General features: G+C 37.6%; 1 protein-coding gene across 2 annotated transcripts in view; it reads right to left on the bottom strand.

The window, feature by feature from the left end:
* The window catches only part of AQP4 (aquaporin 4), a 34,268-nt gene that overhangs the window by 3,691 nt on the left and 15,889 nt on the right, over window positions 1–14,688 (bottom strand). The window contains exons 1-3 of one of the 2 annotated variants that reach the window (XM_069731240.1): window positions 10,158–10,212; window positions 7,512–7,926; window positions 1,915–2,079 (exon numbers count right to left, since the gene is read on the bottom strand). In XM_069731240.1, the coding sequence (XP_069587341.1) occupies window positions 1,915–2,079; window positions 7,512–7,892 (546 nt within the window). In that variant the 5' untranslated portion in view covers window positions 7,893–7,926; window positions 10,158–10,212. Of the gene's footprint in view, window positions 1–1,914; window positions 2,080–7,511; window positions 7,927–10,157; window positions 10,213–14,688 lie in introns of those variants that run through there. The other variant, XM_069731239.1, reaches the window with a different exon arrangement.

The raw sequence follows: 14,688 nt of genomic DNA on the forward strand, positions 1-14,688 counted from the left end.
TGTTAACATGTAGTTTGGCAAATTCCAGTCTGGCTTTTTTATGATTTTTTTTCAACAATGGCGTCCTCCTTGGTCATCTCCTATGAGGTCCACTTTGGCTCATGCAACCGCAGATGTTGCGATCTGACACTGATGTTCCTTGAGCTTGAAGTTCACCTTTAATCTGTTTAGAAATTTTTCTGAGCTCTTTTGATACCATTCCTATTACCCGTCTCTTTGATTTGTCATCAATTTTCCTCCTGCGGCCACATCTAGGGAGGTTGGCTACAGTCCCATGGATCTAAAATTTCTGAATAATATTTGCAACTATAGTCACAGGAACAGCAAGCTGTTGGAGATGGTCTTTTAACTTTTACCTTTACCATGTTTGTTTATAATTTTCTTTCTAATCTCCTGAGACAACTTTTTCCTTCACTTCCTCTGGTTCATGTTGAGTGATACACACCATGTTACCAAACTGTTCAGTGAGTATCTGAAGCCCTATATACAGGGCCACTCACTGATTCCAAGATTGTAGACACCTGTGATGCTAGTTAGTGGACACACCTTGATTTAACATGTCCCTTTTGTCACATTATTTTCAAGGGCACCACCATTTCTGTCCAGGCCTATTTCATGAGTTTTATTTTTTTCAAATTCTGTGGAAGCATGGTTGAAAAACAATGTCTGACTTTCATTTGTTCATTTTCATAGATCTTTTATTTATTATTACTTTCGTCAGATTCTAGTTATTTTTGTGACCACTGTGGGTTTTTCTGTCATTAAACGAGGGGTACCAACAATTTTGACCACGTCTGTGTCTAGTAAAAAATGTAAATTGAGAGTCATTAGTGTTTGGTACTCATTCTCAATTTATAATTTCTCTATCTACTGGCTAATGTGGTATAAAAAAAAATACTTTTCCAGGAACATCTTATTGAACGATCAACTATTCAAAAAAATTAAATGGTAAACTTGTAAAATTATTTTTGATATGGTATAGCCTCTGTTCATAGTTTGAATTCTATTTGATTCCAATGATCACTCAAAGGAAGTTTCAGAAGTTTTCACCTTATCCTCAAAATGCAAACCGAGCTGTTTATGGACAGAAATACTTTCAATTTGGACTACACTGTACACTGCTTTACTCTTGCTGTTCACTTTGTAGGTGAGCACTTTAGACACTATTAAAGGTACTCCAAAATGTCCAATTGCCCTTAAAAATGTGTATAACACTATTCTCTTTCCTCTCACACTATTCTTCTTTACCAAAAAACTGAACTGGCCACAATATGTAAAAGCCTTACTGGTTTTTTTTTATGTTTTATGGCTTTTTCACGCTATCCCTGTGGGTAAGATATGAACCATTCAGATTCCCTATAAAATTGGCTGCTGCATATCCTGCTTCTGCTTTATAAGGTAATTCATCTTAACTTACTTTGGTATACAATGTAATGTGGTAGCTGCAAGTCATTATACAGAAGACCGGCCCGCCATGCCCAATGTTACCTGAGCCTTCTCTGGTTATTATTATATTCCCAAGTGCAAAAAATGGCTGTGGCCATTTTTTGTGATTCGAGTGAAAGAAATCGCAAGTTGTTTGAATTTGCCAGGATTAGCAAATTTCCCAAAATTCAACATCAATTATATTTTCATCAATTTGAGTTACTCATCTGTATTTTTGGAGAATTACACTTTCAGCCTGGACTGAGATAAAAAATGATATAGCTTTATTGCTGCCAAGGTGCACTCCTATTATTTTCTGTTTTATTTGCGCTTTTCCAATGATATAAGAGGACTTCCTATCTTTTCCTGCTAACAGAGACTTTTCTATTTGACATCCGTATGACCTAAAGCAGATTGTCCGTTGTTTAAATCACAAAGTGTTAAAACATTCGTAAATATTAAAAGAAATTCATAAGATATTATACTTACAGCAAATAAATGTCCTATGGCCACAGAAAATCCAATGGCCAATGCTACAGCCCCAGTAATGTCATTGCGCTTCGCATCACAGCTCGCACAGATCGTAAATAACAGTTGGAAGGTTATTACCAATTCAACAAGGATCCCATGGCCAGGGGAAAGCATCTTATTTACCTGTGGATATCAAAGTAGGGTCAATCTGCTGCAAATAAACTATAAAGAAGGTAAAGTGTTGCATTAGGAATTCATATCATGATGACTGGACAGATTCTAGAAAAATGTAATGCAAGAGTAAGCCAAGTATTTTCTATTCTCTATGAATTTGGCATCTAGAATTATTTAATGACATGAGTTGTAAAAACTGAAATAATCTATAAATGATTGAATTCATGTTTATTATAAATAGTGAAAAACTTTCACAGGTTATCCATTTGCTCAAAATTGCTTCATGCTATAGGAGCTTCATAGTTTGGGCTTTGTATTCTAGCTCTTAAGCTATTGTGTTTAATACAAAGATTTAGACAGTATGGCCAGCTGCTATTTTATATACTGATCCAAAGGCAACATTCTGCCAAAAAACAAAAATCATTATGGCCTCGATTCATAGTTGCCTCTGCTCCTGTTTTTTGTCTAGGTTTTGTGTGTTTTGTGCATCTTTCTTTAACCAAATCATTAGTCTTTTTGCACCTTTTTTGTCTATTTTATGTGTGATTGCCTGTGTTTATTTTTGTTGTTGTCCAGTTTGTGAATGTAGACTAGATATTCCATACGTTTTTTGCCTGATTCATCAATTGCAACATTTTAAAAAGTTGAAAAATTTGGAGCAATACCACTCCAGGCACCCCGGGGGTACTTTTGAGTACTTCAGTATTTTAGTGTAATTTTTGCCCTATTTTGTTAACCCCTTTACAACCAATGATGGACATAGCATGTCATGAGCTGGTGTAATTTAAAGACTCGGAAAATAGCGATGCAAAAATAATTTTTCTTTATATGAAAATTTTCATTGTGTAAAAGTGCCAAAACATAAAAAAATATAAATTTGGTTTCAATGTAATCATACTGACCCAAAGAATTAAGCTGCCTTATAAATTTTACCACATGCAAAATGGCAAAAAATCGTGAATTGCTGTTTTTTGTTCATTCTGCTTCCCTAAAATCAATATTGAAAACAATCAAAAAATGTTATGTGCCTGAAAATGGTACCAATAAAAATGTGAACTCTTCCCACAAAAAATAAGCCCTCAAATGACTGTCTGCAGAAATATAGAAAAATTATAGCTCTCAAAATATGGTGATACAAAAACTAGTTTTTGAAAAAAAAGCATCATTTAGGGTGGTTTCACACTTGCGTTTTTGTCTGCAGTGTTTTTTGCACAAAAAAACGCATGCGTTTTTTTTCCTATATTTAACATTGAAAACGCATGCGTTTTTTGTTGTACGCGTTTGGCCGCGTTTTGAAACGAATGCGTTTTTTTGCTGCATGCGTTCTTTTTCAGAAATGCAACTTGTAGTATTTTTGAAAGGCGTTTTTTGACACATAAAAACGCATGCGTTTTCATGCGTTTTTTTGTGTCAAAAAATACATTGGAGTCAATGGAAACGCATGCGTTTTTAAGCACATGCATTTGTTTGCTTTAAAAATTGCATGCGTTTTTATTAAAAAAAAACAGAAAACACACTGATATGCCACCCCCCACCATAAAGGTGATAAAGGGATCCTAACCCTAACCCTAATGGGATCCTAATCCTAACCCTAAAGGGATCCTAACCCTAACCCTAAAGGGATCCTAACCCTATCCCTAACCCTATCCCTAACCCTAACCCTACCCCTAACCCTACCCCTAACCCTAACCCTAAAGGGATCCTAACCCTAACCCTACCCCTAACCCTAACCCTACCCCTAACCCTAACCCTAAAGGGATCCTAACCCTAACCCTAACCCTACCCCTACCCCTAACCCTAAAGGGATCCTAACCCTAACCCTAACCCTACCCCTAGCCCTAACCCCTTTAGGGTTAGGGTTAGGGTTAGGATCCCTTTAGGCTTAGGGTTAGGGGTAGGGTTAGGGTTAGGGTTAGGAACCCTTTAAGGTTAGGTTATGATCCCTAACCCTAACCCTAACTATTTCTGTTTATAGTGGGTTTTTTACTTTATTTTGATGATTGGCAGCTGTCACACATTTCTCAGCATGCGTTTAAAAAACGCAAACGCATGAAAAAACGCATGTAAACGCGTCAAAACGCCGCGTTTTTTCACCACATGCAAAAATGCATGCGTCAAAAAAACACAGCGTTTGCACGCATTTACATGCGTTTTTTCACCATGTGTTTTTTTTTAAACGCATGCGTTTTGAAACGCAAGTGTGAAACCAGCCTTAGTGTGTGACAGCATCCAAATATAAAAAAACTATATAAAGCTAGTATTGGTGTAATTGCACCAACCCGAAAAATAAAGTAGTCTAATCACGTATACCGCACGAGAAGCGGCGTAAAAAAAAGTAGACCCAATTCTTCACCTACAGGTTGATTTGTTCATTATGCCTCCCAAAAATCACAGTAAGGCTTTGTTCTTATTTATCCTGTGCATTGCACTGAGTGCTTACCCCGGGGCTTCCATGTAAATCTATGAAATAAGTGATTCAGACAGATCGCCTATTATGAGGTAGATGGAGGCACTGTGGACCCCGTCTGGCCTGCGATCCGGTGGTGTCTGTCTTTGTAGACATGAATAAAAGAGCAGTCTACCACAGTTTTGTGCACCTTTGAAAAGAAGGACAAGACTGAACAGAAGCCAGATGGAGTCTAGAGTAACCCTACTGCCTCATTATAGTGAATAAATCACTTGGATGTTTGATCTGAATCACGTCATTCGGAGATTTAGATATAAACCCCAAAGTAAGTGCTCATCATAGAGCACAGAATAAATGTGATCCCAAATGTTATGTAAAATGTTCCCAATAAAAGCTTCATATCAAACTGCAAAAAAAGCAAGTCCCCACTCAGGTACGTCATCTGTTAATAAAAATATAGGGGGAGTTCAATGTTACTGGTAGCACAAAGGCTTCAGTGAATTCTGCACTCCTAAATCCAAATGCCTCCTCTCTTTTCTGAGCCTTACAGTTTAGCTAAACCACATTTAGCAACCACATGTTTGTCAGGAGTATCATTTCTAAAATGGGGTCACTTGAGGGAGGGAATTCTGCTCTTTCAGCAATTCAGGGCTCTGTATATGTAGTTCACAAACTATTTTCGGAAAATTTGCACATCAGGAAGCAAATAGTGATCTGCCCCTTCCTAGTCTCGACGTCTGGCTAAGGCTGGGTTCACACTGCATTAGTGTGACCCATTTAACGGACTACATTACACCGCGGCATAACACAGTCTGTTAATGCCGCCATTACTTTCAATGGCGGACACATCACTAGCGATGTGCCGTCATTGAGTGACGGACCCGAGACGCGGGCTGCAGCGTTTCCGGGTCCATCACTACTAGCGCACTGCTAGCGCAGATGGAGCTAGCAGATGCTCCATCTGTGCTAGCGCAGTGCAAACGTCGGCACTTGCACTAGTGCAGTCCGTTTAACGGATGTGTTGAACGGACTGCACAACGCAAGTGTGAACTTAGCCTAAGCAGTACTGTACAACCACATATGGGGTACTGACACTTTCAGCAGAAATTGTGTGACAAATGTTGGTGCCATTTTCACCCATTTCCCCATTTTGTGGAAAAAAAAATAATTATTTTTAATTTTTAAAAATTTTTTCTTCACTGCCCACAGGTATAAAATTCTGTAATATAACAGTGGTGTCAATATGATCACTGCGCCCCTAAGTGAATTCATTTTGAGGTGTAGTTTGTAAAATGGGGTCACTTTTGGGGGGGGGGAATCTGCTGTTCTGGCGCCCCAGGTAACAGCACCTGCAAACCATAACAGTGAAATCTACACTATAATATGGCGCTCCTTCCCTTCATGAAATGTAGTACCCAAAGGTAGGGTATTGGCGCACTCAGAAGAAATTGTACAATAAACTGTATGGTCTATTTTTTCTAATTAACCCTCATAAAAATAAAAATTGGGGCTAAAACAACATTTTAGCTGTAAAAATGTAATTATTCTTTCTTGATTACCCAAAGGTATAAATTTCTGTGAGGCACATGTGGTGTCAACATGCTCACTGCAAACCTAGATGAATTAATTGAGAGGTGTAGTTTGTAAAATGATGTCAATTATGTGGGGTTTCTGCTGTTCTGGCATCTTGGGCTCTGCCAATGTGACATGGCACCCTCAAACCATTTCAGCAAATGTGAATGTCAATATGGCGCATTTTCCCTTGCCTAGTTTTCAACCACATATGGGATATTGGCACTCTCAGGAGAAATTGCACAAAAATTGTATGCTGTATTTTGTCCTGTTACCCTTCTGAAAATAAAAAATTGGGGCTAAAATAACAATTTTGTGACACAAGTTTGATTTTTTATTTTCATGGCTCTATGTTATAAATTTCTGTGAAGCACCTGAGGGATCAAGGTACTCACCACAAATCTAGATGCATTCATTGAGGGGTCTAGTTTCCATAATGGGGTCACTCCTGTGGGGTTTCCACTGTTTAGTCACATCAAGGGCTCTACAGACGTGGCATGGCATTCCCACTTGATTCCAGACATTTTTGCATTCAAAAAGTCAAACAGTGCTCCTTCCCTCCCAAGCCCTGCCGTGCACAAAACAGTAGTTTTTCCAAACTTAACAACAAATTGTTTGGCTCAATTTCTCCTTTTACGATTGTGAAGCTAAAAAAATAGAGGATAATATAATTTTTTTTTTGAAAAAAATTAAAATGCTCATTTTTTGCTTTCATATTGCATTAATTTCTGTAAAGCACTTTAAGGGTTAATATATGTCCTGAATGTGGTTTTGAGTACCCTGAGTGGAGCAGTTTTTAGAATGGTGTCAATTTTGGGTATTTTCCATCATACAGGCACCCCAAAATCACTTCAAATGTGATGCGGTCCCTAAAAAATGGTTTTGTAAATTTTGTTGGAAAAATGAGCAATTGCTGATCAACTTTTAACCCTTCTAATTTCCTAACAAAAAAGATTTTCTTTAAAAAAAATTGTGCTGATGTAAATTAGACATGTGGGAAATGTTATGCATTAACTATTTTGTGTGATTTAGCTCTCTGGTTTAAGGGCACCAAATTTCGATCATTTTGCAAATTAACACAATTCATATTTAGCAAATTGTACCATTATCATAAAGTACACAATGGTACGAATAAACAATCTCAGAATCAGTATGATACATTGAAGCATTCCAGAGTTATTACCTCTTAAAATGACACTTGTCAGATTTAAAAAATGAGGCCCGGTCATTGCCCTATAAAGTTGTTCGGTCCATAAGAGATTAAGCGTGCAACAGTTTGAGACAGAAAAAAGGCATTTTTTACTTTGCGCAAAATTCATGATTCAGGTATGCCATTTTGAAGAAGTTGGCATCAAACACACAAAAAAGGAAAATTACTTAAAAAAAAGTCACAAATGATGAATCAGGGCCCAGGAGGTTAAAACGAATTCGAGGAACCAGAAGAAACGGTTGTGATAATTACCTTAGTAACGCCCAGTTCACCAGCAACTTCTAATGGAGTAACAATGTAGAGAATTCCTGCTCCTGCAATAGCTCCCAAGCACTGTGCCACAATATAAAAGGCTGCCTTTGCAATGCTGATTTTCCTCATGCATACCATTGCAATAGTGACTGCTGGATTGATATGGCCCCCACTAATATGTCCAAAACATTGTACTAGGGTTGCAATGCTAAGTCCAAAGCTGAGCGAGATAAGGACCAGGTCTGCTGGTTGGCGATTTTCCTTTGGACTCCAGTTAATAGTTGAACCAAGACTCAAAAGAACAAATATGAGCATAGCTAGGAATTCACCAACCACTCCTTTCCAAAATGGTTGTGTCCAGACTCCTTTGCATGCCACCATGATTGATTCACACTTGCACAGAGGACCACACTTCCTGAAACAGAGACAATGAATTCCATAAGCTTGTACTTAATACCAAAGTGTCATTCAAAAATTTTCTACAATGAAAGACTGTCTACATTAGAAAATACGTACAGCACATAGAGAGGGATCCTTCATTGATCAGTTAGCACACAGCAGGGAGAATATTATACAATATCACTGAGCAGTGTAGATTTGAATCCCCCTCTGGATTAAGGTAAAAGACTTGTTAGAAAACTCAGCAAGATAATTTGTCTGTGTCTCCATCTACTTGTTTTCTCACTATTTACCTCTCCCTTGTCATGTTTATAGAGTGCAATAGGATTTGTAACTGACCCTCCCTGTGCTCTCAGTCTGTCTTACTTTCACACAGGCAGATTTAAATTGTTTTTCGGAGAGGATGGTAAATTCAGGAGGGGAAGAAGTGGCTTGTAAGTGGAGAAATAAGATATAGTACAAAGTTGTTCATATTCACTTGTACTATTGACTTACAGTCATGGCCAAAAGTATTGGTACCCTTGAAACTGTTCCAGAAAATGAAGTAATTCTCCCAGAAAATTATTGCAATTACACATGTTTTGTTCTACACATGTTTATTTCTTTTGTGCGTATTGTAACAGCATAAAAAAGAGTAAAAAATGCAAATTGGACATAATTTCACACAAAATCCCCAAAATGGGCCTGGCAAAATTGTTAGGACCTTTCTAAAATAGTGGGTAAACAAATTTGTTTCAAGCATCTAATGCTCCTTCAAACTCACCTGTGGCAAGTAATAGATGTGGGAAATATGGAAAATCACACCTTAAACCAGATAAAAAGGGGAGAAGTTGACTCAATCTTTGCATTGTGTCTCTGCGTGCCACAATAAGCATGGAGAACAGAAAGAGAAGAGAACTGTCTGAGGACTTGAGAGACAAAATTGTTGAACAATATCAACAATCTCAAGGTTAAAAATAAATATCCGGAGACCTTGATGTTTCCTTGTCCGCAGTGCGCAAAATAATCAAGAAATTTACAACGCAGGATAGTCTAAATGGTGAATAAGCATCCTCAATCAAGTTCTAAAGAAATTCAAGTTATCCTGCAGGCTCTGTGTGTATCAGTGTCAGAGTGAAGTATGCATCAACACTTGAATTCAATTAAATGCTACTGTAGGAGACCCAGACTTCACTGCTGACATAGAGACAAAAAAAAACTAGACTATCATTTGCTCAAATGTACATGAGTAAGTCAAAATTCTTTTGGGAGAGCATCTTGTGGACAGATGAGACCAAAATGGCAAAACACATCATTCTACTGTTTACCAAAAACAGAATGAGGCCTACAAAGAAAAGAACACAGTACCTACAGTAAAATATGGTGGTGCTTCAAAGATATTTGGGGTTGTTTTGCTGTCTCTGGCATTGAGTGTCTTGGCTGTGTGCAAGATATCATGAAATGTGAAGAATTCCAAAAGATTTTGGGTTGCAATGCAGCGCCCAGTGTCAGAAAGCTGGGTTTGCATCATAGGTCATAAGTCTTCTAGCATTACATTGACCCCAAACAAACTTTAAGAAGCCCCCAAAAATGAATGAAAACAAAGTGCTGGAGAGTTCTAAAGTGGCCAGCAATGAGTCCAGCTCTAAATCTCATTGAACACCTGTGGAGAGATCATAAAGTTGCTGTTGGGACAAGGCATCCTTCAAATGAGAGAAATGGAGTAGTTTGTAAAAGAACAGTGGACCAAAATTCCTGTTGAGAGATGTAAGATTATTGATGATTATAGGAATTATAGTTGAGGGTGTCAACAATTTTGTCCAGCCCATTTTTGGGGTTTTGTGTGAAATTTTGTCCAATTTGCCTTTTTTTTCAGTTTTTTTGTGTTATTCCAATGCACACGAAAGGAAATAAACGTGAATAACAAAAAGTAAAAAAAAAGTTAGTTGAACATGCAGTTACTGCATCAAATAAAGGTATAGATTAACATCTGAATGACATTTTGCAATAGTTTCTGCCATGAGAAAAATGTAAATAGAGGTGAATAAAATATCATTCATATATGAGAATGTCATTTTATGGACAGTAAGTACAGTCATATCTTTACTATCTGCATAAATGTATATACAGCATATATATATGAAATATGCAAAACTTCTTCTATAACAAGTGACAGATTCACTATCGCAAGTCATATTGCTTCCTGCGAAGGAAACTACATAGCCGTAAGTATGAACTCATCATGAGCCAAATTAAATATCTACTTACCGAGTGAGAGGTTTACCCCAACATCTAACAGTGGACCATAAAACATAAAAAAATATTAAAAAGGGTAGGACAAGGAGTTCTTGAGGTACTATAAATCACCAAACCAGGCTGATAGACAACAATCCCAATAATCTATGACCAGAAGTAAAAGGTTGGGTCAGTATAGGACGACTGCAATTCTATGTGGGATGAACCAGAATCTACCTATTCTCTAGGAGGTTGCTGACAGCACATGGTTCTCTGACCATTTCAAATAACAACGGTACCTCCCCTCCATCACATCCCTGCACACACAGAGCAGCTTCTAGTTTCTATCGTTGTGACAGTATGCTGGAGAAAGGGTGAAGAGATCCTGCAATGTGTGTGATAAGGCACCATGGTTCATGCTACAAGACATATAAAATATATGGAGGAACGCAGGATTCACCACAATCATACATGGGCTTCATAGGAATTTGGTAAACTGACAATACACTGCATTACTGGAAAAGTCTTATTGCGCCAGTGATCAAATGATTGCAGGATCAAGAGCCCCACAGGGCGATAAATATGTGAAAAATATAGTCACAAATATTTAAAAGCTTATAAAGTCTAAAAGTTCAAATCACATCACTTTTCCCAATCTGAAAATAAAGAATCAAATCTTTGAAAATATGAAATTATTTAGCCCATACAGTAAACTGTATGGCGAAAATAAAATAAAACTCCCAGTGTTGAGTTTATTCATCTTGCCCTCCCCCCTCCCCCCCAAAGAAAAACAAAAAGAAATTTAAGGCAATTAAAAGTAATCTGCAGAAAAGTAAAAAAGAAAACTTGTAGGTCTTAGAAAACAGCAACACAAACTGAATTATCTTTAAAGGTCTGCGTATTTTCAAAGCAATAAAATATAAAAGCAGCCAGAATCCTATTGACCTGAAGAATCAAGGACCCATTTTTACTGCATAATGAATAATGTAAAAACAAAACCACAAAAAAAAAACAAAAAAACAATGGAGGAATTATTTGGGGGTTTCTTCTACCAGTTTTCTTTCCCCCTCAGTACAATGTACGTGAATTCTGTAATTCAAATCTACAACTCAGGTCACAGAAAATAAGCCCTCAAATGGCAGTAAAAAAAAATATGACTTTGGAAAAAAAAAATGAGTGAAAAACTAAAGAGCAAAAAAAGTTTATCCAGTGATGAAAGGGTTAAAAGGATGCCATCTTTTCTTTTCTGCAACGAATCTGGTTTGTGAAAATATGCTCTTCAAACAAATAGTATTGATGGCATTTTTAGCATGTGTAAGGCGTAAGGCATCATTAGGTGTCTCTATGTAATGACAACAATTAACTTAAAAACATGCAAAACAATTTAATAAGGTAATAATGCAAAAGCACAAACAGCAGGATGACAATATCAGCACAGTAAAGTTAAAATGTACAGGTACATGCATTTACAAGTTGCATTTATATTAATTTTGTTAGAATTTATTAAGGCAGAAATGTAAACGTTATCATTGATCTCATATTGCTTATCCAGCTTCAAATAATGTTAATACTATATATTCATCAATAGAGGGCGCTTTTGCGTTAAAAACTCACTGCCGTGGTAACACTGAACAATGTTTCATTAAATTCAGAGCTTTTTCGATTCCTATTTATTTTATTTCTCTACGAATTTATATACAGTACCTGAAGTGATATTTGATTTGTAATAGTTGAGTAACTTGTATTTATCAGTCTATTGTTTTGATGTGACAGTCTGTTACCTTCTATTGTTTGTATGCAATTTTTTTCTGTTGTTCTTTTCTTTTTTCAAATGTGCAGTGTAAGGACAGGCGCAGATGGCCGTATTATTGGTCCGAGTGCGATCCGACAATCATATTATCGTACTCGGACCAATCTTATTCTATGGGGATATGCACATAGCCGATTTTAATCCTTAGACAACGCAGCATGCCTGCGTTTGATCCGATCATGCAAGTCAATGAATGCGTGGAAACCTTCGGACTGCACTCGGATAATATCTGAGTGTTGTCCGATTTCCACGGACTGATAAAATGGAGAAGATGGACTTTCTTTCTCCATCTTCTCCTCCGAGAGAATTGGATCACACTATCATCACAGTCTGGTCAGAGTTTGACCACAGTGATTTGCATAATCGGCCAAATTCTCTGGGATGAGAGAATGTATGATCGTCTGCACCCAGCCTTATTGATATAAATGTGATGCTTTCTATTTAACCCCTTAGTGACAGAGCCAATTTGGTACTTATTGACCGAGTCAATTTTTACAATTCTGACCACTGTCACTTTATGAGGTTATAATTCTGGAACGCTTTAACGGATTCTGAGAATATTTTTTCGTGATATATTGTACTTCATGTTAGTGGTAATATTTCTGCGATATTACTTGCGATTATTTATGAAAAAATGGAAATATGGCGAAAATGTTTAAAATTTGGCAATTTTCAAACTTTTAATTTTTATGCCCTTAAATCAGAGAGATATGTCATTAAAAATAGTTAATAAATAACATTTCCCACATGTCCACTTTACATCAGCACAATTTTGGAAACATAATTTTCTTTTGTTAAGAAGTTATAAGGGTTAAAAGTTGACCAGCGATTTCTCATTTTAACAACAAAATTTACAAAACCATTTTTTTTAGGGACCATCTCACATTTAAAGTCACTTTGAGGGGTATACACGACAGAAAATACCCAAACTTGACACCATTCTAAAAACTAAACCCCTCAAGGTGCTCAAAACCACATTCAAGAAGTTTATTAGCCCTTTGCGTACTTCACAGGGCTCGGAAGGGAAGTAGTGACGTTTTAAAATGCAGACTTTGATGGAATGGTCTGCGGGAGTCATGTTGCATTTGCAGAGCTCCTGATGTACCTAAACAGTGGAAACCCCTCCAAGTGACCCCATTTTGAAAAATAAACCCCCCAAGGAATTTATCTAGATGTGTGGTGAGCACTTTGAACGCCCAAGTGCTTCACAAAATTTTATAATGCAGAGACGTGAAAATAAAAAATCCTTTTTTTTTCCTCAAAAAAGATTTTTTAGCTCACAATTTGTTATTTTCTCAAGGGTAACAGGAGAAATTGGACCCCAAAATTTTTTGTCCAGTTTGTCCGGAGTACGCTGATACCCAATATGTGGAGGGGCCACTGTTTGGGCACACATCGTAGCTTGGAAGGGAAGTTGTGACGTTTCAAAATGCAGACTTTAATGCATTGGTCTGCGGGCGTCATGTTGCATTTGCAGAGCTCCTGATGTAACTAAACAGTAGAAACCCCCCACAAGTGACCCCATTTTGGAAAATAGACCCCCAAAGAGCTTATCTAGATGTGTGGTGAGCACTATGAACCCCCAACTGCTTCACAGAAGTTTATAATGTAGAGCCATGAAAATAAAAAATCATATTTTTTCCACAAAAATGATCTTTTCACCCCCAAATTTTTACTTTCGCAAAGGTAACAGGAGAAATTGGCCCAAAAATGTATTGTGCAATTTATGCTGAGTACGCTGACATCCCATATGTGGGGGGACCACTGTTTGGGCACTTGGAAGAGCTCGGAATGGAAGGAGCGCAGTTTTGGAATGCAGACTTTGATAGAATGGTCTGCAGGCATTAAGTTGTGTTTGCAGAGCCCCTGATGTACCTAAACAGTAGAAACCCCCCACAAGTGACCCCATTTTGGAAACTAGACCCCCAAGGAACTTATCTAGATGTGTGGTGAGCACTTTGAACGCCCAAGTACTTCACAGAAGTTTATAATGCAGATTCGTGAAAATAATTAATTTTTCCAGAAAAATGATTTTTTAAACCCCAATTTTTTTTTCTCAAGGGTAACAGGAGAAATTGGACCCCAAAATTTGTTGTCCAATTTGTCCTGAGAACGCTGATACCCTATATGTGGGGGGACCACTGTTTGGGCACACATCAGGGCTCAGAAGGGAAGTAGTGACGTTTTAAAATGCAGACTTTGATGGAATGGTCTGCGGGCGTCATGTTGCATTTTCAGAGCCCCTGATGTACCTAAACAGTAGAAACCCCCCACAAGTGACCCTATTTTGGAAACTAGACCCCCAAGGAACTTATCTAGATATGTGGTGAGCATTTTGAATGCCCAAGTGCTTCACAGAAGTTAGACGCAGAGCCGTGAAAATAAAAAATCATTTTTTTCCACAAAAATGATTTTTTAGCCCCCAATTTTTTTTATTTTCGCAAGGGTAACAGGAGAAACTGGACAACAAAGGTTGTTGTCTAATTAGTTCTGAGTACGTTGGTACCCATATGTGGGGGTAAACCACTGTTTGGGTGCACGGCAGAGCTCAGAAGGGAGTTAGCACCATTTGACTTTTTGAGCATAATATTGGCTGTCGCGTTTGGAAACCCCCCCAATTCTAACTCCATCCCTAATCCCAACACACCCCTAACCCTAATCCCAACCTAATCCAAAACCCTAATCAAAACCCTAACCCCAAAACACCCTAAACCCTAATCCCAACCCTAACCATAACCCTAATCACAACCCTAA

Source organism: Ranitomeya imitator, chromosome 6 (genome assembly GCF_032444005.1).
Source record: "Ranitomeya imitator isolate aRanImi1 chromosome 6, aRanImi1.pri, whole genome shotgun sequence".
Taxonomy (NCBI): domain Eukaryota; kingdom Metazoa; phylum Chordata; class Amphibia; order Anura; family Dendrobatidae; genus Ranitomeya; species Ranitomeya imitator.